This window comes from Pseudonaja textilis, chromosome 5 (genome assembly GCF_049901715.1).
Source record: "Pseudonaja textilis isolate UNSWEBS1 chromosome 5, rPseTex1.2, whole genome shotgun sequence".
Taxonomy (NCBI): Eukaryota; Metazoa; Chordata; class Lepidosauria; order Squamata; family Elapidae; genus Pseudonaja; species Pseudonaja textilis.
The window spans coordinates 47,747,468-47,773,570 of NC_141994.1; the positions used below are offsets into that span (position 1 = coordinate 47,747,468).

The following is a 26,103-nucleotide window of genomic DNA, read 5'->3' on the forward strand; positions in this document are numbered from 1 at the left end:
CCGCGGTGCGAATTCGGACTTATTTCACGCTCGCGCAGGTTCCTTGGGGGTGGAGCACGCCGTTCGAGCAGGTCTAAAGCAGGAGCGGCTTCCGTGCGCCCGGCTCCTCTTGACAAACTAGCGCTGGCCAGAAGGGGAGGGCGAGGGCTCGATCGCTCGCTCGCTCTTCCCTCGCGCGCGCTTGGGAAAATGTTACGCAGGTTCTAAAATGGAACGTTAGCGGCGGCGTGATTGAGCTCTGGAGTGGAGAGGGGGGGCGGAGGAAGTAAGAGCGAGAACAAACAACGATAGCCGGCGCGCACTTGGGTACTTCCCTCAATCTGCGAGCAGCCGCCACCTTCTTCCTCCCTGTATGGAGCTTTCCGCTATTGGGGAGCAGGTGTTTGCTGTGGAGAGCATCAGGAAGAAGCGCGTAAGAAAGGTGGGTGCTGCTTGCCTGCGCCGACTTTGCATTGATTCTGCAGGGCTATAAACGGCGTTTTTAGGGAGGAAGAATGTGCAAGGCTGGATTTCTTCCATTGCTCAGCCGCCTCTTGGGACCTTTAATTACAAACCGTTATTCTAGAGGTAGTTGCTGTTGCTCTGCTCCCAATCCAAAACAACAACAACAACAAGCGCGAGCGAAGTGGAGTACCTCATCCTCTCGCCCCCCAGTTTGTACACACGCCGTAGTGCGAGTAGGGGGGCGTGGCGGAACTTCTCGTTTTCCCGCCGGCAGGGGGCGCCAGTGAAGCCCAAGAGAGGGCTGACTCGCAAAAGTGCAGAGAAATGATGGTTGTTGCACGTTTATCACGTGGTGATATCCCTGTTGGAATGTGCACAAGGGTTGTTGCAGCGTTCCCCAGTGCGGTGTTAGGTCTGACTTACTCATGTTCAAAATGTCTTGAGTTTAACAGATCTCACCTCCAGACAAGTAACTAATGTATCTTGGATTGCAAATTTAGAATTGCTGCAGAGTGGGAGTGTTAGAATAGGGCAGACGTTTCTGCTAGAGGAAGAATAAATATGTCAAAATGGGTGGATGTCATATTAAAAAAAAAAAATCTGCCTCTCGGATTGGATCATTTTTTGCTTCCCACGTTTTTGCTCTATAGTCATAAAGTATCCTGATGAACAGAGAAATTGGATATATCTTGGAAGAAGGTTAGCTATTTTCATAAGCTTTAGTGAATTTTGAGATTGTTCTAAGATGACCTGAATATGATTGTTTGGGGTTTTGTTTAATTTTTATCAAGTTATTTAGGCCATAAATATTCACCATTGCCTGCATGATTTAGCTGCCTTTCAGAGGTAATTTGTGTTGATCAATGAGTTTCTTTGATGTGAAAAATGTCAGATTATTGTATGAGTTGTGGATTGCAAGACTATATCGTCTTTTGTAAAAAAAAAACTGTTTTTTTTATAATATGAAGCACAATATCAATAATTTTAGGAGAGAATGAACTCAACAGTTTATCAAGTGCGTCTTAATAAACTGGAAAATAGTATGTCGGCTTAAGCTTTTACTGCCTCATACTTGTTTGCTTTAAAAAAATCTATGCCGATGGCCTTCCATTGTGATGGGAGATGAAACCATCACTTCCCTCCTTACTTCCCACCAACTAGACACAAACGATCATGTATGCCTTTTTCTCCATGATTTCTTGTGTTCAGTTGATGGAAGTAAGGAGTAGGCTGGCATTCTGTCCTGTGAACCAATGAGTGTGTGTTTATAGATGGGGAGGAGGCTGAGAATCTTGTGCAGCAATTCCAGCAATTATCTGCACTACCTTCGATAATCTGAGAATCATTCCTGTAGCCCAGTGTTCAGACTATTGCATAAGACCCCTAATTAATTATACTGTAATCTGCTATAAGCAGAGCTCCTGTGTGATGTACCAGAAGCCCTTGCAGGCAAAGGGATGAAAGTAGCAAGGTGCTCAAATCAGTCAGCCTATCTAGCAGGCAGTATTTTTCCCCTCCCAATTTCTAAACATTCCTTCTGGATCATGTATAGATGGGTTGGTTTGTTGCCCTTGTGGGGCTTTGCAATTTCTTTATGTGCCCTGGGAAGCCTTTGGATATGCCTCCAGGGCAAGCGCAGGAATTGCAGTTCAGAGTGTGGCAACGTTTAATTATAAATGCACAGAAATGGGCAAATTGAAGGGTGCTGTTAGAATAATTTATAGATCTAACTGTTTTTGTGGGGCTTGATGGCACAGTTGATTTTACTATCTTTTTCTTTTTCTATAGGGTAAGGTGGAATATCTGGTGAAATGGAAAGGATGGCCCCCCAAGTAAGTTTGGATTATATTTGAAAGGATTTGTAACCATGATCTGTCTTGTGTTTTATTTTATTTTTCCTCTGTTGGCCTCAGCTTCAAGGAAAGGATCTATTAGGTTTTCCCTAGTTGATTCTTTTGAACTGAGTTCAACTGATATGTTTTTTTTAAAAAAAAAAAACCTCTTGTGGTATTGTGGAAAATAGTTCAAGAATAGAAGTCCACCGACCCAAATGAAACATATTTTAAAAATAAAAGGTTATAATTGGAGTAATTATGTAAAAAAGAGTTATTGTTCTTGGAGATAATGGAATGAATAAGGAGCAGATTGTGATTTTGTTAAATAACAATAAATAAAAATTTGCTTGCCACCCGTTCATTATTTGAGGTAGTTGTAAGGGGACATTGTATTGGCAGACAGTGATGAGGTAAAGAGAAGCAGGTCCACTTATTGTGTGTGATACAGAGAATAGCAGAGGTCTCTTTTGTACAGTTTAGAAAACTTTCCATTTAACTGATCGAAAACTACTATAGAAATGAGCTGGGTTCTCTGTATTGTTCACCAGAACTTGTGTGTATATCTGTCCTTGACAAGACGGTAAATTGGTCAGTGCCCAATTTTATTTTAGTCTTAGATATCTGGCAATATAATGCCTTTGTTTTACTAATTCAAATAGCATAGAATCAGCCACATTATTTCTTTCTAGAATGTAGAGTATATAGCATCCATTCAGATAACATTGTATTGTTTAAGCATCTACAAGATAGTTGCTTCGTGTTACTAGCATATTGTGCTTTCCAAGAGTTAATTACATTTCAACAGGCATAGTAGTAATCTGTTTTGCAATATGCTGTAGTGTGAAGCAATAAAATCATGTATGTAAAAAAAATAGTCCTATTAATCCAAGCCATAGAAATGTCTTCATTATTCTACCAAATTGTATTGTAAATATAATAATTTATATATTTCATTGGAAGTTAAAATAGGCCAAATGCCAGTGATTGGCACAATTTATTTTAGGTTCTAGATGGCACAGCTTTATTGATGAAGCATGTGTTTGTAATTTTGAAGTAAACAAGGCCTTCTGTGTTTAGAAACTTTGCTGCGCAAGGCCCTGGATTTTGGTTCCCAAATCTTGCTCTCACATCACCACTGAACATAGCTGTAGGCAAATAATCTGCCAGGATATTACTAGGTTCCTGCTAATCCTGGAGTTCAGATTCTGAATGGGCATCAGATCTTGAACAGAAAGGAAGATATCCAAATTATACTCTCTGTTATCAGTACAAATGGTGTTTCTTAGTGTAATCATGGAGGTATTAAATAGGTATAGGTATAGCATCCTCTCAGAATTTTTAGCCTTCTTTTAAATATCGGACTGAAATTTGGTTTAATTTTGTGCATTATAGAGACTACTTTGAAGAGAAGTTAATTCTATTTCTTAATTCATAATATTCCTCCATTACATCAGAAATATTTCTGAATTTTATAGTTTCAGAAAGCAGCAAAAACCCACCACACAGTATCCTTTGGTGTATTCCCTTTTCATTCCTATTCACTTTAATAAAATAAACCCAAAATAAGGTTTGGTTAGGGTCTTTTAGCTTATTCTGCTGTGCGGGGAAGCTGAAATGGCTATTAAAACTGCCAGAATCAATTGGAAATTGGGCTTAAAACTAACCATCGATTTGTGTTAGAAACTCTCTTGCAGATCACGGTTTGTTTTCCATTTGAATGCCCTTTTTCGACAGAAGTCTTTGAACATTAAAAATGCATTGTTCTGGGCTCTATTTTAGATTAATTTTATGAAGGAATTAATTTCTGACGGTACCTATAAATGTCTACGATATTTCATTCTGTGAGATAGGAAGCAAATGGCTGCAGATCAAGATTTTTTGGCTGTTTATTTTGTGACTTTTCTCTTCCCCCCAGTATAATTTGTGTGCCTCTCTGAAAGTTGCCTTCATGCCCCACCCATCAGAGGCAAAAGCCAAGAATTTGGTTACAGCTCTGAGTCAGCTGCAAGCTTGTTTACAACTTGAGTTAAAGGAAGGGAGGGGGAAGGAGAGAAGTGATCATATGACTTGTATTTTCCAGAATGCGTGGTCTGCAGTTCTGCTGCAGTCTGGTCCTTTTTGTTTGTGTGGTGGTAGTGTATGCGTTTGTCTTGTGTGGCGAAGTGCACTGTGTTCCTATATGCAGTGTTTTCTTACCGCAGTCAAGCAAGAAACTGAACTGCAGAGGAATGGGCAACACCCATAGGATATTTATTAGAAATTCTGATCTAAGATTCCCCCCACCGCCCAGTGCTGACTCCCTTTTCCTCCCAGGAATTCTTAGTTTGCTCTTTATTCGCTGATTAAAAGTGCTGCCAAAATCTCCCCAGCAGAAAGGAAGGAAACAACATTACCATTTGTTCAAATGGCATTTGGGGGTTTAATTACTTTTCATTGTGGACATTGGCATAAAAGAGAGATGGGGTAAAGGAAGGGATTTTAAAAGGCTGGATTAAAAGGGGGAACAGAATATAAATGAATGAAAATGAAGCTGAAGATGTTAACTATTTTTAACCTTGTATTTCTTCTATGAACAGAATCTGAAAGGCATCTTTTAAAATAAATGTATTGATTTAATATCCTATCTCTTTCTCTCAGCCTCAAGGCAGGTAAACAGTTTCTTTGCTACATTTGTTTTCTAGTCAGATATGTGTAAAACTTGTTGTTTTTCTATTTCGTATCATAGGCAATGAGCTAGAATATTTTATTTCATAAAATGATTTTTCCATCATCCAGTTTAGCAAAACATTCACAAATAAGAGAAAGAATCTGCTTAATATTCTCCAAGATTGGAATTTGAACTGAGATCAGAGGGTGGACAATCTAAAGCCCTGAAATTTATTTCCTAAATCCAGTAGCTCCTTGCTATTGGCCAGGCTGGCTAAGATTAACAGAAATTGGAGATCCAAGTAGCTGAAAAGCAAAAGATTATATTCCCTGGAGATTATCTTTCCAATGTTATGAGAGGACTCAGTAACTTCAATAGCCTTGAGATTGACACCCATAGCAGCTGGAGCTCCTGATGAAGTTACATTTGCTGGCAGGTCAAAACTAGAAAGGGAAACCTAAGAAAAATCCCCCAAGGGATGTTCTGCAGGTTCTAGAAAACAATATGACAAAAACAACCACTTAGGAGGAAAAAAGCCCAAAATTAAGTATGGAAAAAGGCAACAGCAAAATAGTTCTGCATTGGTGCCAAGAAAACAATATAACATTGGTTGAAATGTTTAAGTATGGGTCTTATCACCTTCCCACTCCAGTCAAAAATACTCCTTTAACTATTAGAAAAAAATGTTAAACACTCAAAACCACATTTGGAAGAGATGAAACCCATGCTGAAAGAATCATTCTTTATTTTCAAAGACACACAGTTGTAACCCAGAACGTGAGGTGCGTGAACCAGGGAAAAGAGAAATTGTCAAAACTGAAATGAAGCATATTAAACAAAATGTTTTGGATCTAAATGAATTCAGATGGTTCTGATAACGTTGTATAATTTCAGCGCATGCAATTGTACAAAGGGATGTTGTGACAAAGATTCTAAAATAGACCATTGGTCCATTCATACTGGAACAAAGCCCAATTAGAAAAATTACATCTATTACAGTTAGTGGGAATAAATATCAATGTTCCATAAAAAATATATGAGTGTTATAGATGCAATGGTAGAAATCTGGATTCACAGGAAGAGTTGGATTGTATAAATAAAGTATAGAAGAGATAAATCAATACCTTTCAAAAGATATTGGCAGTGCTAATACCAAAGCAACATAAACATAGGCTTTATAATGACATCAATACATACACAACATCAGAATCAAATCAACTATATAATAAGAAACAGAAGACGGAGAAGTGCAGTTCAGGCAGCCAAGACACTTCCAGGTACAGATTATGGAAACCATGAATATTGGTATCGAAATATACAGGACAAACCTAGAAAAAATAAAAAGCACAATTATGCCAACAATATTGGACCTGAATAATATAGATCTAGACTGTAAGATGAGTATGAGAGGCAGTTTAGTGCAATGGTTATAAGACATTAGTCTAGAAACTGGGAGATGGTGAGTTCTAATTCTGCTGGCACAAAACCAGCTGTGTGACATTGAGCCAGTTATTTTCTCTCAGCTCTAGGAAGGAGACAATGGCAGACCATTTCTGGAAAATCTTGCTAAGAAAACTGCAGGACTTACTCGATTTCCAAGAATCTTACATGACTGAGTAGTAGAAGAAAAATGAACAGGATTCAGTGCATTTATCTAAAAGAATTTGAGAAAAAGAGACTGAAAAACAATTCTATAGCTCATGCTACACTGTGGATATTATAAAGGCTAACTGATATGACAAGAGTACATGATTATTCTGTGAAACTTTTTCAATGAACAAGAAGCTATTGTAAAAACTGGATTTGAAAAAGACTACTTCAGGATAGGAAAGGAAAGGAAACAAAGATGGATATTGTCTTTGTAGGCATTGTAAGAGAGAATATAAGGGATCAAAATATTAGGCCAAAACTGTAACAATTTGAGTTATACAGATAACACCGCTTTGTTAGCTGAAAACTGATAGACTTGGAAGAGCTTACTAATGAAAGTAAAAATTAAAAAAATACAAAATCTGGGTTAAATATTAAGAGTACAGTAAATCCTGAGTTTAATGAGCCATTTTGGTGGAAAAGACATTATGTTAAATCTAAATGTCATTAAATCTGAATTTACATCACAGGCATTAATTTATGTTTGGCTTAAATTGTATAAATAATGTCAATTGAGTAATTAAGTTATTACGCAAATGACACACATCATGGACACAAATCACATAATTTATATTAGTCACCCAGATTATTTCAGATACAGTAGATTTTGCCCATTATTTCATGGAGGTATTTGGAGGAAAAATTAGTCTGTCCTTCTAAAGCAAAATGAGGACTTACTATAATACCAGTGATCATTGTTAGTAAACTTAAAGTTGATGTAAAGAAATGATGGTGATAAATGATAGTTACTTTTCTTAGTCTTAATAATACATAAAGATGAAAAATTGAAGATTTTTGTTCAGCAAAAAACTTTGATAAGGCTATGAATAATGGGAATGCTTTTATGACAAAAAGATCAAAATAATAAAACTTTATATTGGTAATGTATGGCTTTGTAGGTTGGACCCTGAATAATGAGAGAAAGCAAGTAGATGTCTTTGACTTATGGATCATGATACCTTTATGTGACAACAAGAACCAGTCAATTTTGGGTCAATTGAAGAGTGAGATTATGTTCAGTAGGGAAAAATTCTCATGCTCTGCAAATGTGACATCTGCAAATGATGATCTAGAACAATGTTGGACCATTTACTCTCAGTCCAACTTGCCTTCACAGTTGTAGAGAAAATAGGATGGGAAAAAATCTTAGATATTTTAACCAACTTGAATTATTTATACAAATAAAGGGGAAAATATATATATTAATAGAACAGAAAGTCAACAAATAAAATGAGTAGACAGAATTAAAGAACTTATAGAACTGTTCTTCTTTCATTAGAAATCCCAGCATCTATTAAATTAAGCTTAATACAAAAAAGCCAGAAAGTTATTTGAAAACCAAAATTGAATAGAGTTCACATTTTTTTCCTCAAATCAACTTTTGTTTATCCCCTTAACTTCCTCATTTCAATAATCTTATATAGGTGGTTGAAGGAGTCATTTTACATTGTTATTAAACTCATGAATATGGGAATCCTTATTTAAAATCCTCAAGTAGATTCTTATCATTTCACTATCTTACCCTTCTCTGTAAAATAGTTTTATTAATTACATTTATATACAACCCACCTTGCTATCTAAAGTGGCTTTGGGCAGCTTACAATGATGATACTTGGTGCTAAAATCATGCATATTGCTGAGAACGTAGAATATGTTGTTCCTTTGTAATGCTAATATCTGAATCCATCCATGGACTGAATAATATAGACAATGTATAAATACAATTTCTTTCTTCTAAATCATTTTTTTCTTTTTATTGGTAGAATATATTAATTTCCTCAGTCAATCTAGACTTATTTTTATTTTGATATTAGCTCTATACCCGTGCTTTGCTACAAAACTGTGATTGGGATTAGTTTTTAGGGAGAAAAATAAGGGGAAAAAATTGTGCTTCTGCCTACCAGCATCCATCAGTATTTATCTGGCTAGCCATCCTATCAGTATGTGAGAGAGTTGAGCACTGTTTGGAAACTGAAATGTGGAAACTGAAACAGTATTTGCTGTGTGAGCAAAAAGGAGACAGCAAGGAGCCTGGGCGTGGCTTAGCTCAACTGTTCTGTACTAAAGCTGCTTGCTGCTGTGAAACTAAAACTCCCCTCTGCTTGTGTTTTGCATTTGGAAAAGATTTCTTTTCAGGTAGGAGGGGGAGTAGAACTCCTTAGCATCAGAGTGTGTTCATAATAATATACGAAATATTAATGCTTTGATGGTCATTTTGAAAAATCTTTTCTTAGTGAGCACCTAGAAGCCAAGAGGAACATACATGCCAAATTTCAAGTTTGTAGGCTTTACGATTCTGGAGATTTTGTGATGGTGTGGGAGTGGTATTTTGGTTTTATATATATAGATTGTAAGTTTGTGATCATATCAAATAATTAATTGAGTTGGGACATTTTCCTAGCTCATGGCCCATTTCATCTATTGTTATTGAATTCTTAATACACAGGGCCAGAGTCTGTATCACAATATAATTTTGCCTTTTTCCCACTCGCTTTATTAGAAATGAAATCTAGAAGCAGATTGCAAAAATAAATTCTTAGTCGTGGATGTATTTCTTAGTAGGTTTATGATTGCAGATAAAATGTCAAACACATTCAGTAAATTGATTATAGATTGTATCAGTCTATATCTTAATCCTAGAATTAAAAATATGCTTTCTAAAATTATAAAGAAAAAGGGTTGGAGATGTATATTAGAGCTGTGTTGGTACAGTAAGAGTCATGGTGGTGCAGTAGTTAGAATGTAGTATTGCAAGCTAATTCTGCCAACTGCCAGCAGTTCGATTCTCACCAATTCAAGGCCTTTCATCCTTCCAAGGTCGGTAAAATGAGGACCTAGATTGTGGGGGGCAACATGCTGACCCTGTAAACTGCTTAGAGAAGGCTGTAAACCACTGTGAAGCATTATATAAGTCTAAGTGCTACTGCTATTGCTATACTCGGAGCCAAAGTGACATTGTAGTTCTAACTACACAAAGGTTTATCCACACTCCTCTGGAACCCTAACAGAATACAGTATAATTATCAGCAGGGTATATGTTGTATTTTTTAGGATAAGAATCAGATGACACTTTAGATGCGTACACATACAGTATACAATTTCCATGGCTATAGATGTGGAGATCTGTTAACATTGGTTTTCATCTAATATGCAGTAAAATTGCTTTTCTCCAGTTTTCCTCCCACATGTGCTCTAGTGTTTTTCTGAGCAAATATGGCAGGCTGGGAAGAAACTTGTGTTCCTTAGCACAATGATCTTCCAGCTTCAGAGCCAATGAAATGCAGTAAGTATAGTCTGAACACTTATTTATGTAATTGTTTGGAATAATATTATGGAAACGCTATCTTCCTAGTATTACCTTTCCTTCTGTAAGCAGAGAAGAAACCAGTATCTTATTCATGTCCAAATGAGTAGAGCCAAATATCTTGGTTCTAAGGTGTTGATTTTTAGAAGAAGGATTCTATTATCTTTTACCCAACGGAATAACTTTCCTTAGATAGCGTGTAAAGTACATTTTATGGCAAACTGAAAGGGCATCTTAATTACTTTTTGTTCCTAGAACTGTTTCTTGACAATTTGGAAATTCTGGGACAAATTGAATAGTCATTTTTAACATTACCTTTGTTTGGTCCAAGTATAGAATGAATATAGCCAATGCTTCTGATTTCAGCATGTTTCTACTTACTGAAGTACACATTTCTAAGCATTTTCAGAAGCCTAAAGATGCTCAGTTCTGTATCTGAAATTAAATGCTCTGTGGTTATTCAACAGCTTGAACTGGTGAGCTAAGAAACAGCAGGCCAGATAAGATAGTTGTATCACACTGAGCAAGTACATTTTAAGGCTGGTATGAAGACAATGATCAAATTTTCTTTATTCAAAAAGGCCTAGTCAAATTTAATCTCCCTGCCCCCATCTCTCCCTCTCCCTCCCTCCCTCTATATGTACTTACACATAAACAGATGTCTCTCTGCATATGGCTTCATCTAGACTATATCTATAAACTTCTGCGATGATCACGTTCATGAATATGGGTAAACAGTTTTTTTAATGTTCCTTACTGATTAAAAATTATGCGGAAGACCTCTGTTTTAACTTTCTCCAAAAGACTGTTTTGTGAGAGTGCTATTCAGGTCTTTAAAATTTAGCTGCTCATAGTGTTGAGGCATGCCCTGAAAAACATCATCCTCTCCTTTGATCTCACATGAGATTAAACAAGCTGGACAAATGTTTCTCAACCCCAGCAGGTTTAAGCTTTGTTGACTTCAACTCCATATGGCTGGGGAATTCTGAGAGTTGAAGTCCATATAATTTAAATTTGCTGAGGTTGAGAAACATCAAAGTAGACAGATAATTTCTCCTTGAAGTAGGAAGTCCTATAAAAATGTATGTGTTAAGCCTTCAAATGGTTAAAACATAACCAATGTTATGTGACACTTCTCATACTCCAAAAGTTACATTACAGTTCCCATTGTGATTGATGGTTGACCAAATCTGGTGGATTATGTTGGAATCCAGAAAATCTGAAATGTTGTAGGTATCTCATTCTGGCTCTAAATAGCGTCTGAGATCAAAAATAATCTGGATAACTGCTACAGAAATTTAATGTAAACAAGGTGAAATTGCAGATCATCCTGGGCTAAATGACTTACGGGTCCACAATCAGCCTGCCTTTAATTTAGAGAATAACTTCAGTTTTTGTATCATCAGCATATGTACATTTGTAGATGGTTTTCATCTATTCTATTTATTCAGAATGAATTTGGCTATATTAAAGCTTCTAAGTCATGTGAATAGGGAAGATATCCTTTTATATTAATTGACAATCTGAATTATTTTCCAGGTCCTCTGTGGCCACATACTTTCTTCTGTAGGGGCATCGTGTTTGTGGACCTTTCTGCTAAGGACTTTCATTTTATTAAATCCCCCCATCTCCATTGCTTTATATTTAAGATAAAGATTGGGGGGGGGGCTTTGAAATATTCATGGTACTGTTTTGTTCTAATTTAGTAGAGACAAATTATTTTGGTGGTAGAATAATTTACAAACTTAATTGGAGAAGGTTGGTGTACTACAAGTAATCCTCAGCTTACGGAGGCAATTAGGAACAGGAACTCTGTTGCGAAGCTACTTGGTCATGAAGCATAACTTCACATGACCTGGTTGCTTGTCGATGGCCATTCCAGCAGACCCAGTTGCCATTGTTAAATGGAAACTTCATGTGATTGAAACTTCCAACTTCCTGCCAGCTTCCCCATTGACTTCACTCATGAGGTGCTGACAGGAAAAGTTGGAAATTACAATTATGTAACCATATCTTACTGTAACCGTGAGCTGGGTGCAAGGGCTCAGATTGGAATCGCATTCCTGCAGAGACACTGCAACAGCTGGAATTTCAAGGACCTGTCATAAGTCAGTGCCATTGTAACTTTTATCACTGAATAAATGATCATAACCTGAGGACTATCTGTAGTCTTACTATAATTAGTCCTTGACTTACAACAGTTCCTTTAGTGACTGTTTGAAATTACAACAGCACTGAAAAAAATGACTTATGACCATTTTTCACACTTGGAGTTGTTGTAGCATCCCCACAGTCTCATGATCAAGATTCAGATGTTTGGCAACTGGTTCATATTTCCAAGGGTTGCAGTGTCCCAGGATTATGTGATCCTCTTTTGCAACCTTCTGACAAGCAAAGTCAATGGGGAAGGCAGAGTCTCTTAACAGCTGTGATTCTAACTTAACATCTGTAGTGATTCACTTAACAACTGTGGCAAGAAAGATCGTAAAACGAGGCAAAACTCACTTTAACAACTGTTTTGCTTAGCAACATAATTTTTGGGCTCAGTTATGGTTATAAATTGTTGTCTACCTGTAATATGTTTTTTTAAGTGGCTTTATTATGTTCAATGTTTTAACCGTCCCTCTATGAACTTATAGGGAATAAAAAATACGCTATACTCCTCAGAGCATAGCCATGAGTTACATTTCATACTGATTAATGCAAGCAAGAAAAACTGTTTATAAAAAATAAACTTCTTCCTGTTTACTATCACTGTAAAGAAAAGTTGTCTGGGTGGAAACACTTGTTTTTTCTTGGCTATCTTATGTAGGAGAACCTAACTGACCTTGGCTTCTCTTGAAAAAGTTATGTTTGGGCTGCTTAAAAATCCCAAGGCATTGGCCTAAATTGAGTGGGTTGGGGAAGAAAACCCATGTAGTCAATCCATATCCATGTAGATACCAGAGATAAATTTCAGTCAAAGGGAAATCTTACCTGCAAGTGAATTAAGTTATTTAATGTAGCCCGTGAATGGGAACTTTATTTTATTGTTTCAAGAGGTCAGTTTTACTTGATCCATTCCATGTTGTAAAAGAAAAACATTTTAGAAGTATATAGTAAAGCTTTAAGTACCTATTTATTTCAGAACTCCATGCAATGAATAAGGAGATATTAGAATGTAGGTCATTTGAACAAAAGCCCCAAATTTACCCAAAATGTTTTGATTGCTTTCTCTCACTTTTCTCTTAGGTACAGCACATGGGAACCTGAGGAACACATTCTTGACCCTCGTCTGGTGATGGCTTATGAAGAAAAGTAAGACCATTTCTTTTTTCATTTTGGAAAAATTAAACCAAAATCTCTGGCTTTTCTGGGAAAGCATAGTTATACGAGTGTTTCCCAATTTTGAGCAACTTTAAGATGTCTGGACTTCCAACTCTCAGAATTTCCCAGCCAACATATAGACTAAAACCATTTATCTCAGTTTATCTAGGCAAGGTAAGGTCACACTCTTAGCTAAAAAATGTGAACTTTAACAAAGGGTTTCCCAACATGTTTCGGAAGTGAAAAGCTTCCAAAAGATCAGCTGTCATTAAGGAATATAATAAAAGCAAATCATATTACTGATGAGTTCTTCAGCTTGCAAGTTTTATATATGAGATGCAGAATAGATAGCAAGATAAAAACAGTCAGTGACATCCATACAACATTTTGCCTAGATTCATTCTTTCTTTCTTCCTGTGATGAGACTGTCAATTTGCTGTTTTGACCGTCTTGGATGGGAATTCTGGAATCTATAGTACAACACATCTGATGGGCACTGGATTGAAGAAGGCTAATGTCAACCTTTTTGTTGAAAGCACTTTTAGATTTATTTAACTTGTTGACATTTTGTGTGCATGTTTAAATAACACTTTTTAGTTATAATGATGTATTAACTCGGGAGAAAATTAGAAGCTATAATTACCAACCCAATTCACATGAAATCTGTCTTAATTTGATCTATATTGAATCAGCATTTCCTTGGAAGTATGTGTAAGCAATGTGAAGAAATGTCTGTACAAAAAGGCTTTGTCTATTTGTGCTGTTTCAACAAACAGAACTGCTAGGTATTTTCTGTCTCTTTAGGGAAGAAAGGGAGCGTGCCTCAGGTTACAGAAAGAGAGGTCCCAAACCTAAGCGTCTCTTGTTGCAGGTAATATTTCAGATTTACTAAATGTTGACACCTATTCCTAAATCCCAGTATTGATGCTGTAGTTCAGCCTCCCAGTTTTGAATTCCCAGATACCATGGGCCAGAGAGAAAGCTGTGCTAGTCTTATTGCAGAAAAAGCTCAGAATCCTCTGGTACCTGATATAATAGATTGTGACTCCTGAAAGCATATGCAATAGGACATCACAAGATCTTCTTGGCAGATATTACTAAATTCTTAAGTTATTTCAATTTCAACTAACATGTTCAGGGAAAATAGGAACTGTAGTCAAGCAAATTCTAGGGGTATTTAACCTTCCTTTTCTCTCTCATATATTGTGAAAGGAAAATTGATTTTCAGAGTTAAATCTTAACTTTAAAAAATGTTTTGCCCATAGCTCAGAGAATTTTGTATGTTCCACTGGTAACAGTCATTATCCAATGGAAGCTTTTGCTGTTGTGCTTAATACTTTTACTCACGAAATATACACAGTGACTATATAGGCCATTTGGCTGAGTAGAATTTGCAGAGCTGAAAGCCCAGGGCACTGGAAGAACCTAGAGTTTTTGCAAATTGTGTCTTGTGTGAACCAAGCTGCATCACAAACATCTTGAGCTGAGAGTGTTTTTCTTCATTTTCAGAGACTATATAGCATGGACCTGAGAAGTGCCCACAAAGGGAAAGAGAAACTCTGCTTTTCTCTGTCCCGGAGGTTTGGGGGAGGAGGAAACAACTTGGCAGGGGCCAAGGGAGGGCAGACAGAACTGTCTGAGAAGAGTGGGGGAGCGGTCCTGCCCTTTCCTCTTCGGAAACAGAGCAAGAACCAGAAGTATCTACGCCTTTCACGGAAAAAGTTCACCCGCATGTCAAGCCTGGAGAATCGGAATCGTCGTCGAGAGTTCTTCTTGAAGGAGCCTGTGGTCCTTGAGGACAGGCAGCCACCCAGTGATTGGGATGATGCAACACAATCTCCTACCAAGGAAGGTAAGCCTGGAACTATCTCCAGCTTTGCGATACCAACTCCATCTTGCTGGCTGGATTTTCTCCTAGACTGAGGCATTCTGGGTATATAAATGGGGATGTGGAATATTTAATTTGCTGTTCATACCTCTTGGGCACACATAGTTGTTTGGCAGCATGAAGCTCAAAGAGTCATTCCAAACTACTGTCAGTCAGCAACTGTTCAAAGTTATGACAGAACTGAAGAAATTGTAGTTATGACTGGTCCTCAAGAGTTCTGACCGTTGCAGTAACACCACCTCTAGAAAGTCCATAGGGAAGCTGGTAGGAAAGATTGGAAGTTGCTGTGGTACGTCTTCCCTACCTGTGCATTCTTCCTCAAACCTTCTGTCCTTGTGCTGGCCACTCACGCACATTTGCAGCCCCGTGCATCCCTCAGCACATCTCTTGGGCACTCTCGCCATTCCATTCCTATGGACCCCTTGGTACCTCTCACACCTGGAAGTAACCACTTACCTACCTGCTGGCTTGGGATTTGCAACTTCCTGCTGGCTTCCCCACTGACTTTGGTTGTGAGAAGCCAGCAGGACTTGGTCAACAGTGGTAACTGGGATTGCAGGGATTGTTGTCACTAAGTGATGCAGTTGTCTTTCCAACTGCTTCGCTTAGTAACAGAAATTCTGGTCCCATTTGGAATTGTATGTCAAAGACTGTCTATAGTGTTGGACAATAGGCCCTTTAAATCCAAGCATCAGGTCAACAAGGTTGGTTGGACTGATGGAAAACCAGTTGCTTGTTAGGTCAGGTGGCATTTGTAGAGTAGCCTTGCAGTTGTTGCCAATAGATTCCACAGGAGCGAATGCTTTTTCCTATGGATGGTTCAAGCTCCACTTTTGGTAGGAGCTCTTAACACCATCTTGCATATTCTATCTAAAATATTTCTAATATGATGGACAAAATACACTGATCTTCTTTGCTGGCTCTTTAATATACGCTGCAAAAGTTATTCCCTTTTCTCATAAAACTTAAGATTTGTAAATCATGGTTGAAGAAAATTAGAAAGAAGTAAACATTGTGGTATTTACACTGCTGACCGAATACCCTCAAAAATGTTGGACAGTAATTTCCATATCCCAGCCAGCATGTCCAGCACATCTGAACAGCTCCAGGCTGAAATAATTGGATCAGCACTTCTGCAAAACTACAGATGTATGCTTGTGAGGAATCAAGAATGTTATAAATGTTTCATACAAAATTTCTAGTGTAGGTATATATGAATTTTACTGTTCATTAAACATTTTATATTTAGGGCAGTTTTATGTTTATGTTTACATTACCTTCTATGCATAGTACGAAACAACTGAGTAGCTGATGTATATTAACATCAGTGAAGCTATTGTATGCATATAATTTTGATTTCAAATGGAATATTCACATCAGAACCTGGACTGTTTGCCAGGATAGCATGCTGTATATTATGATTAAAGCAGAGTTGCCTTCTGGATATTGTCATTTGATTGGTTATGCTTAAAAGCATATGTACCATCTTAAATTACTTCACCAGGTATCATCCACAAATTGCAAAGTCTGCATTCATATCCATAGGAACTGTATTTCTGAAATTGTACCGACTTTAGAATTTACTAAAAAGCCAGGTTTCCTTTGAGTGTGCTTTTTCTTGGCAACTTTGTGGGAAAGGTTTGGCATTATTTTCTTCTCGGGCATTCATTCAATTTCCAACCTGGTCTACAGTCCTGTTTCTTAAGGTCTCCCATTCAAATGCCTTTAAGATCTGATCCTAAGATCAGTCAAGTTCTGCTGTGTATTGTCAACTATTTTAACTCAAGAATTTTATACTACGTATATAATGTAGGTAGAACAATGGTGTATGATATCATGTATGTGGGCAGAGCTGGGATTTGGTTTGAGGGTGGTGGACTTACAAGTGCATAAAGCCTATCTGTGCTGCTTTTCCTTTTTAAAAAATAATAATAAAAAATCAGTAGGAAATGCATCTCCCATAAAGTATAATTGACGATCAGATATATGTAAATACCATTTTTAATTTACCTTTCTGTTTGGACGGGATGACATAAGGAATGCCATTGGATGCCTCTTGGATGGGATATACGTAAGAAATTTGCAGTAGTTATAGAAATAGAATCTTGGGTGGATTAGATCCCAGTCAAATATCCATTCAGAAGCCGCAAATACCCTTTTAAAAGATGCTTATTCTTAATCCATCCTCAAGTAAAATTGAATGGTGCAATATAGAAAAAGAACAGAAAATGAGAACTTCCCTCTTCTCTTGTTTTCATTTGTATAAAAATGAAACAAGAAAAGGCTAGAGAACACATTGTAAATTCAGTTTGCTGTCACTGTGAAGAGGAATTTGTTTAATTCCTATGCTTTTGCAATTAACCCTTAAAAAGAAAGCTTTTAAAGACTTTTGTACAGAGTAATAAACAGTCCTTCTTTTAGATCTTCATGTGCAATTGCTATTTTCTTGTATTAAGTATTAATGGAAGACTGTGGAAAACATCCCTGTGGTATTTAGTTTCACAGTATAAATACAATTGGAGCGAAAGTACTTTGCTAGTGCATCCGTGGATTGGGGAGAAGGTATGTGGGATCTGAATTCAGTTGTAACAATATTCCCTTTTAAAGTCTTGGAGATTCTCTGGGGATAGATGAATGCTAATGTAAGTACGTCCTCGCACTGATAGGAATTGCTGGAATTATAGCAGTATTTGCACAATTACGTATTTGTTGTATCTATGCAGGCAGGTGATTGTGTTCCTGCTACTTTTCCCTTCCTAGAGTTATGTGTATCTATTCTACAATAGTTGATCTGTTTCATGAGCAGGCATGACTTTTGATACCTGTGGGGTTTTGTTTCCCTTCAGTTTGTTCCTCCTCATCACAGTATTTGTTTTTCTGCCCTCTCTCCTTTCCACAGTGGGCCCAGAGACAGCAGAAGGTCCTTTTTCCTGGAGCCCTGCATTGCCCCCAAATGAAGTGACAGTTACAGATATCACCGCAAACTCCATTACCGTGACTTTCAGAGAAGCTCAGATGGCAGAAGGCTTCTTCCGAGACCGGAGCATCCAGTTCTAAATCTGCTGTTTGTTAACTTTTCTTTCTCTCTCTTGGTCTTTCTTCATTAAGGGAATTTTTGAGTTTGAGTTATTCCTTCATCCCCAATCACAGGTTTCATTACAATTTCAATACTATTTAGAAAAAAGAGATTTTGGGGGTGGGTGGGGGGGGATCCCTTTACAAATGTTTACAGAGCATTTTGGTTTTTTGGACAAATGATCATGCTGACATTCTTTTTGGTTGTATTCACCTTTCAAATATACAAAGCAAAGGTAGAGCAGTGTGAGGATTACCTGTGCTTTCCCCCCTTCATTTCTTACTATAGATAGAAAAAGAGTGTATGGATATATTACTTGTCTGTTGTTGCTTTGTCTGTCTGGGAAACTGAAGCTTTTTTTCACTGGCAAAGATACTTATTCATGGTGCATTGTGGAAAAATATCAATTTCTTAGTTATGGCGTATACCTTCTGCACTCAAAAGTTAAGGGCTCGGTGTCTGAAATAGGAAAGAGGCCAAATATAAATATCCATGACCTCTTCCAAATTCAGTGGACTTCTCTAGTTCAAACTGCTTCCCTGATCTGCTTCCCTCCAGGTGCATATATAAAAACATTACTCCCCCTTTTCTTTTGGGTGTCTGCCATTCCGTTCTTAATGTTTTTTCATTTACTAGTACTGTTGATGATGGGGCTTGCTGCCATCCACAGTGCTTCCAGAGATGCTATGATTTAGAAAAGAAACTACAGCTGTTATACTGGCTTTCAGGTTTGGGCTTCCAAAGAATCGTGCTGGTTTTTTCCTTGCTTATGGTTTATTAGTAACAGGAGCACAAGAAAAAGGTATTGCTATAATCAGGCATACCGGTATAAGAGAAGCCTGGCTTGTTCCTTATCTGATGAGGTAAGCGCAGTAGTTTTTATGGTCTTATCCTAGGAAGCCTGCAGCTTTTCAGCAGACTAGGAATTCCTCAATAATTATCACTGGCAACCCTACAGTATGTAGTCATAAACATGTTTCCATGTGTCCTTGAGTATGAAGATGGCTTGAATGGAATTGTTACAGATCCCCAAAATTCTGTCTTACTTCAGATGCCTTTGTAATATGCAATAGGAGGGCTTAATATCTAATTAGATATATAGTGAGTTCTTGAAATATATGAAATTTGAATTGCTTATTGGAAACTCAAGCTTATATCCATTTACAGGTTTGTAGATGGATGTAGAGAGTGGACATGCTTTAATGTACATGTATTGTTGATCACTGAAAAAATTTTGGTACACCAAACATACCCCAAGAGGAAAAGATACAATCAGTTCCTAAAATAAAAAATTGAGCCCAAGAACTTTACTCCTTCAATTAGCTTTATATACGTTTCTTGTTCCTTATGCAGTTAATTACCTTCCACACAAACACAAGGAATTGCCCAGTGTATTTAACTTTTTAAATACGTCAATAATTGGGAGACTTTTTTTGAAACCAGATTCTGTTGGACATCTGGTTGTCAGTTTGGTACTATTAAGATATGTACATTTAAAAGGACATTTGGACTGTGTGACTATGTCTGAAACAATATTTTGCTAGGCTTCAAGTGGTTTGAAGAACACTGCATTGGTGTTCTGCTCTTACTCAAGTGGCTGGGGAACTTCCTGCATCTACAATATGTTGCATGAATTAAAAGTGGAAGTAGTTGATAGAGTGAAGGATTGTTTAGTAGAGTCAAAACAATTACCAGTTTTGTTTAGAAATTTAATCAGAAGTTGCATATTGGCACTGATTTCATTGTGCTAACTGATCCAATACAGGATCAGAAATACAAGAGCAGAGAAATTGATTGATTGAAAGATAAGTATGAGACAAAAATATAATTTTATTAATTTGTTCTCCAAAGGACACTATTTGATTTATTATTCGTGTTGATACTTCTGTATATTTTTCTGTACAAATATTTTATGAAGATCTCTGCCAGGAGAAGCTGCTTGCAGTTATATAGGACTCTGTCTTGCACTTTAGTACCTTGAAATTTGTGCTGGACATTTTTGTGAATGCTTTGTTTTGTTTTACAGGAACTGTTGTACCTATGAATTGTATAGCTTTAGCATATGTTCTTGTGAATACGTGCTTCTTTAAGTTGGCTTGAACAGATGAACTCTAGAAAATAATTTTCCTATGGAAAGTGACAATGGAATGGTAGAAGGTAGAATTGAGTCCAAACCCTATTTTTTTGAAGAATTTAAGTCAGCTGAAATGAAAAAAAGTAAGGATTGAAAGGAAAAATCAATGTGTATAGCATGTTCTAATGCATCTTTTGATCACTTCTGATTTGTTTACTGCTCTCAACTTTTATCCCACAAAAATGCTTTTTCCCTTTGATTGATTAAGTTCTTTATTAATTCAGAGATTTACAAAAATAGAAATGTTAAAATCATGTGAGGCTTCTACAACTAGTCTTCCATTAAAGCTTTCAACTACCAACCTGATGTCAAATTTTGGAAGGGTAATTTGGACAGAGTTGTTGCTTGCCAATTCAAAGGAGCTATTTGTTGTGCAACAGCTGTGGGTTTTTTCTTTCTCAAAAGTTTTAAAGGAAGAGGCGTCATTATGGGTCAGAAGGTGTAAATTGGGATAGTTCACATTATTTCACACTGACAAAGGAAGACTGTTTTCTTGAAAGTGGTGAAGGAATATGTTCAATCCCCACCTTTCTGAACTATTTTAGCCTCCTTTATTCTACATTAGATTGCAGGCAGCATTAACATAGTAAGAGCCCAATTCTTCTGAGCTCTTAATATGAGTTCCAGAGAAAATATGAAAGCTATGCTTTCCCCAAAGAGGCAATGAATCATGGCTTAGTATGATAAACAAGCTCCATTTGTATGTTATGTGAGTGAAGCTGGAAACTGAAATTAATAAAACCTGATCACCTTCAACTCAAACTTATATGATGGCATTAATTTATTATAGATTTAATAAGGGAATACAGTAATTTTGGTAAATACATGGTTGCTAAAGGAATGGTGTTTGTTTGAGAGAGCAGAAAATGCATGTTACGTTGCTTAAAATGCACCATTTCCTCCAATAAGAAAAGTTGAGTATATGTTGAGTTTAAGATGATCTTCAAGAAGAGCATTGTCATATGTTGGTGTATGATTAATGAATATACATTTCATATTATCATTATATTGTACATTACATTGGTAATGTTTTCTTTGGTTTCTAAGACAAGTAGAAAATTTGTAGCTTCTCAGTTTCTAGTAACATTTTGCTATACTAATCAGGATTAGATGCATTGCTTCAGCAAAATGTAGCATATTATGGCTGTAGATTTTTTGACCCTTTAGTTTCTCCCATTTAAAAAAATATGCCAAAGTGATCAGTATAGTACCAACATTTTTAAAGTTGTTCAGTGGTCACAAAGTTAGTTCAAGTCCAGATTGAGATCTAATCCTATTACTGTACATTTTTTCCTGTTTAATAATTCCTATATGCATAGATAGTTGAGCTGTTCATATTTTTGGTGTGCATGTACTTTATGTGAGAAAGAGTATGTAGAGAAAGGGCCATTTTTTAATTTGCTTGCAGCTAAGATGTATATATGCTATTTGTGCATATGCTGTAATGCCTTGTGCCAAAGAGAAGGTAAGATCATTTGATGTTTCATGTTTGTATTTTCAGCATGATTTGGAAAAGTAACCTCTTAAGCTAGATAACAACAGAGATATGAGTAAATGTAAAAAAGAGAGAGAGAGAGAGAGAGAGATGAAGTTCTGTATTAAGGAAATTTAACATAAGTGTACAATTTGATATCCTCCAGTACCTTAATAGATTTTGTTCCTTGTGAAATACTATTTTCCCTAAGCCACTGAAGGATTAAAGAAAAAAACTGCAATAGTTATAAAAACTACTACAAGTTATTGTATAATTATGTTGATGTTTCTTGATGTGCAGATTGATGATGAAATAGAAGCAGCTGTAATATGACTATACAATCATTTTTGTTTGATAAGATTGGACTGTCAGTTGAACAAGACTGTATGGCACTCTTTAAGAAATGTTAGGAAATATGAACTTGTTAAAAACGTTGACATGTACTAGGTTTTCCTTTCCATTAATAGGAAACTTTCTTGAAAGAGACAATCTAATATAAAAAAGGCAAATTCTCATCACCTCCTGGAGCTAAACATTAAACATGTACAAGTTTAAAGCAGATTTGAAGAATCTTGAAAAAATTATAATTTTAGACCCATATAGATATTGGGCATTAGCCCAAAAGTTTAACAGTGAACAGAATTTATTGGAGGAAGCGAAATTTTAATATATCAAAAATACAGATTTTAATTGGCCCAACTAATCTTCACACACACCCTCAGTGGGAAGAGATACAAAGTATTTTTGCACTAATGATTTTATTTGGCTGTAATATGGTGTGTCTGTACATCTGACAACCAATTTGTAGGTTTGTATTATGGCAAAACCAATCTAAAATACACAAAAGGGTGCAGTCCTATGCATCTTACTGGGACTAAATACTCGTGAGCATATTGATGCTTCCTTCTGAATGTAAGATTGCACTGTAAATGCTTATTTTGATATATTTAGTAATGGCATTGTTAAGATAAAAAGTTAGCCATTGTAGACCCCAGACTGCTGTTCTTTTATAAATTGTGATTAGCCTTTCAGACCTAACTACACAGTAGGTTCCCCATTTTAGAAAAAAGAGAATGACTGTTCTTTAGAACAATTCCAAATTTCCCTTGAACTCGAAAAACTTTCCAGATACCAGCAATAAGTTGTTTCTGATAGATTCCTCCAGCTTTGTGCGCACTAGTCAAATGCAGCCTTGTGACACTCTTCCATTTATGTCTGTATATATGATGTATATTTTAATGCATATTTTTCAGAGTTCACCTTTCCCTAACAAATTGCACTTTAATAACTTATTAGAGATGTGGGGCTGAATTCAGCTATTTTATGGGATATAAACAGCAGCTTTTTCTTAATGGTTGTTACAATCTTTCATTGGTAACCTTTTCTTTAAAGTGTGGTCAGAAATACCACAAAATCAAAAAAAATTAAAACAGGGCATTATTTGTCTACTGAACTTAGAAAACATTTTAGTGCCAAGAACATCCCATTTAAGAGGGTTTGAGCTGTGTTCTTGTTTGCACTGCTTGATGTGTCAGAGTGACTCCTGAATTAATTGCTTATTCGCATAGTCATAGTTTTCTTTGGGATACATATGGCAATGTATTTAATGGATGGGAGAAAAACAGGCCAGTTGTGTTTTATTTTTCGGTGTATTATTTGGGGGGGGGGGGAGGTTAACCCCTCATTAATGGCATGGTACTTGAGTTGATATTTTCCTGACCCCAGTGCCCAAGTTACCTTTGCACACAAAAGCTTCCTTTGCACAGAATGAGCTTCTTGGGATTTTTGTACAGACTAATTGAATGTATTGGAAAGGGAAGGGTTCAGGGAACAAATTCCAAACAAAAATTTAAAAATGTAGAAATTGCAGTTTTGTTGCCTTTTTATGAGTGTTTGCTGCGAAACAGAGATTGTAATACAAACAAGGAGGACAGAGCGAATTTTAATTGATGCAATGTGTGGCTTTATTTTTGTACTGATGATGGTTAAAAGACTGTACATTTATTTATTTAGATGATTTATGTGGTAAATGTTGCAAATCAGGCTAAGAGCATTAAATGAGAACTGACATTTAGCTAACACCCTGTTTCTGTGTCTTCCTTTGATCTTCATTGTCTACAATTCTATGCTAGGCCAATTTTCAGGAAGCATCTGTGATTTGGATTGTGGATGTATATAATACTTATTTCCTCTCACTGCTATTCAGTCTTCTCTTCGTACTGTGGAATAGTGCAAGTACAATATAACGTAATGTTTAGAGGGTATTAGATTTTGATGTGAAGCACCATACATTTAATCCCTGTGGACAGCTATGGCATTTACAGTCTTTTGCAGTCCAATCTGCTCTATAGTGTATTTGTATAAAATATTTATATAAATACTGTTCCAAGTCCTGTAGAAATTGAAAAAGACCTGAAGTGGTAGGTTAGCAAAAAGTAATTGCCATGGACTTGCAAATCACTTGAGCTTTTGGGAGAAGGGGTTGAAAATGCTGGCATAAATACATCATGAGTAAAACCAAGGAACAGTGGGTTACTTTAACACGGATTTCCAAATAATTCCCTGGATACTGTGAATATTTGCATACTGAGCCTCTGTATATCAATCTCCCAATCAAGCAATACCTATTTAGGTTGGCATTAATTTCCAGGATGAACAGATACCTTGGAATTCTGGGACTTCTACTGCTTGTTAAATGGAAGTCCAAATTTAGAGGTAAAGATGGGTGGGAACTGACTCTTCAGCATCTTATGGCCACAAGGGGGCAGTAGGGCATAGATAAAGAGTTAAGTTTTTCTCTTCTACCTACTTCTTGTGTAAGAGAGTTTGTGGGAGATGATTTCCTTTTGTCTTTCTTCCCATGCACACATATGCAGAGAACATGCTCTTCAGCTTTCCTCCTGGTAGCATGTAACTAAATAGGTGCTAGATTTTGCTTACTCCAGTATGTCCTGCAAATAATTTCTTTTTATGTTATAGTTATCTGTTTCACTCATCATTGTTCAGTTGAGGTTCTTGTTCTTGAGAATGCACAGAACACTTCTTCCAACATTCCCATCACATGGGGAAGCCACTACCTTGATATTTAGACATGTGCCAAATGGAAGCTACATTCCACCTCAAGAAAAAGATACAATTATCTTTGCCAACAATAGCTGTATCAAAAGAACCCTGATTTCAGATGTATACTTTCTGCAATTGCTAGATTTGACCAAGTTTTAGAATAAGTGAAATGATGTGCAGTGATGGAGAGCAACCAAGACAAAACAAAGAACAAGGGTGTCTATGTGAAAGCTGATGTCCATGCTGGGGCAAAGGCAAAATTAAAGGACACTAGGTCCACAAAATTGAGAGTTCTAAGATTTATATTTCACCTTTATTCTTTATAATTCAAAGTGGCATATATAACCCTTCCTTCGCCTATTTTACTACTACAAAAGATGAGTGGGCTGATGACCCAAAGGCACCCATCAGACTTCAATCCTAATGAAAGACAAGAACTCATGGGCTGTGTTTCTTTCCAGCTTCTTAACACTACACTAAACTAGCTTTTCAACCTATGCTCAACAAATCTGGTTTTACAGTATAGTAATGAACAAAGCAAAACTATACTTAGCTGCAGCTTGATTATCATTCTCTGCCTTGATTGGTACATTTTCTGCTGTTTCGTCTTCTATTTCAAATAAAGCCACTCTGTTGGTGATCATATTTAACCTCAGCATGGTGGTGGAAAACGGCCAAGGGGAAGGAAGATGCTGAACTATCCCCATTTTGTGGTCTTCCTTATTTTCCATCTCTATGTTTAAACGTTAGAATGGGAAATTCATCCTATATTCTTTTTTCTCCAATCTGCAGTATGTGAGATGATAAATTGTGGAGGTAAGTAAATTTTCTACCAATCATGACTACAAAGTTTGATTAATATGTTCCATTACAATTTAATGCCTGCTCTGGTTTAAGTTGTTATACTGCTTAACTATAGCCTAATTTAGCAAGTACTGTAGTTCAGATCAGGTCATCCAATTATCAGTGAGTGAATGACATGGAGTATTTAGTTCAAATCTGGTGGGCATTTCTGTCAGGTGGCTATTCAAACTTGGCTATTCTAGCCAAGAAAACTTACATGACTGGTTGGTGCAATAATATTAAAAACAGTAACCAGAGTTTTGTACCTAATATGGTTTTTGACCCTCTTCTGGAAAAGAATATAACATTTTCTGAATATATTGGGATCACTTACTCATACAATTTGGCCTGAAATTATCGGTACTTGACTCCCTTATATGAATAAACAGGTGGTCCTTTGGTCTACTTCATGATTAAGCATTGATTGGACACCTTAAAC

The 26,103-nt window shown here is 36.7% G+C and overlaps 1 protein-coding gene and 1 long non-coding RNA gene across 2 annotated transcripts in view; one reads left to right on the forward strand and one right to left on the reverse strand.

The window, feature by feature from the left end:
* On the forward strand, nucleotides 1-23,837 carry CBX7 (chromobox 7). The gene is made up of 6 exons (XM_026696439.2): nucleotides 1-421; nucleotides 2,233-2,276; nucleotides 13,112-13,177; nucleotides 13,991-14,057; nucleotides 14,696-15,038; nucleotides 17,974-23,837. The coding sequence occupies exons 1-6, from the start codon at nucleotides 353-355 to the stop codon at nucleotides 18,129-18,131; spliced, it is 747 nt and encodes a 248-aa protein (XP_026552224.1). The 5' UTR covers nucleotides 1-352; the 3' UTR covers nucleotides 18,132-23,837.
* The window catches only part of LOC148125639 (uncharacterized), a 25,999-nt gene continuing 5,544 nt past the window's right edge, over nucleotides 5,649-26,103 (reverse strand). The window contains exon 3 of the long non-coding RNA XR_015743878.1: nucleotides 5,649-6,254. This is a non-coding gene — a long non-coding RNA (uncharacterized LOC148125639). The remainder of the gene's footprint in view (nucleotides 6,255-26,103) is intronic.

What these genes read in the sequence shown, in the direction of transcription:
- CBX7 (XM_026696439.2), top strand. Translation starts at nt 353, where the DNA reads ATGGAGCTTTCCGCTATTGGGGAGCAGGTGTTTGCTGTGGAGAGCATC. An exon ending in TGGAAAGGATGGCCCCCCAA is followed by an intron (nt 2,277 to 13,111) that starts GTAAGTTTGGAT and finishes CTTTTCTCTTAG; the next exon opens with GTACAGCACATGGGAACCTG. An exon ending in GTGATGGCTTATGAAGAAAA is followed by an intron (nt 13,178 to 13,990) that starts GTAAGACCATTT and finishes CTGTCTCTTTAG; the next exon opens with GGAAGAAAGGGAGCGTGCCT.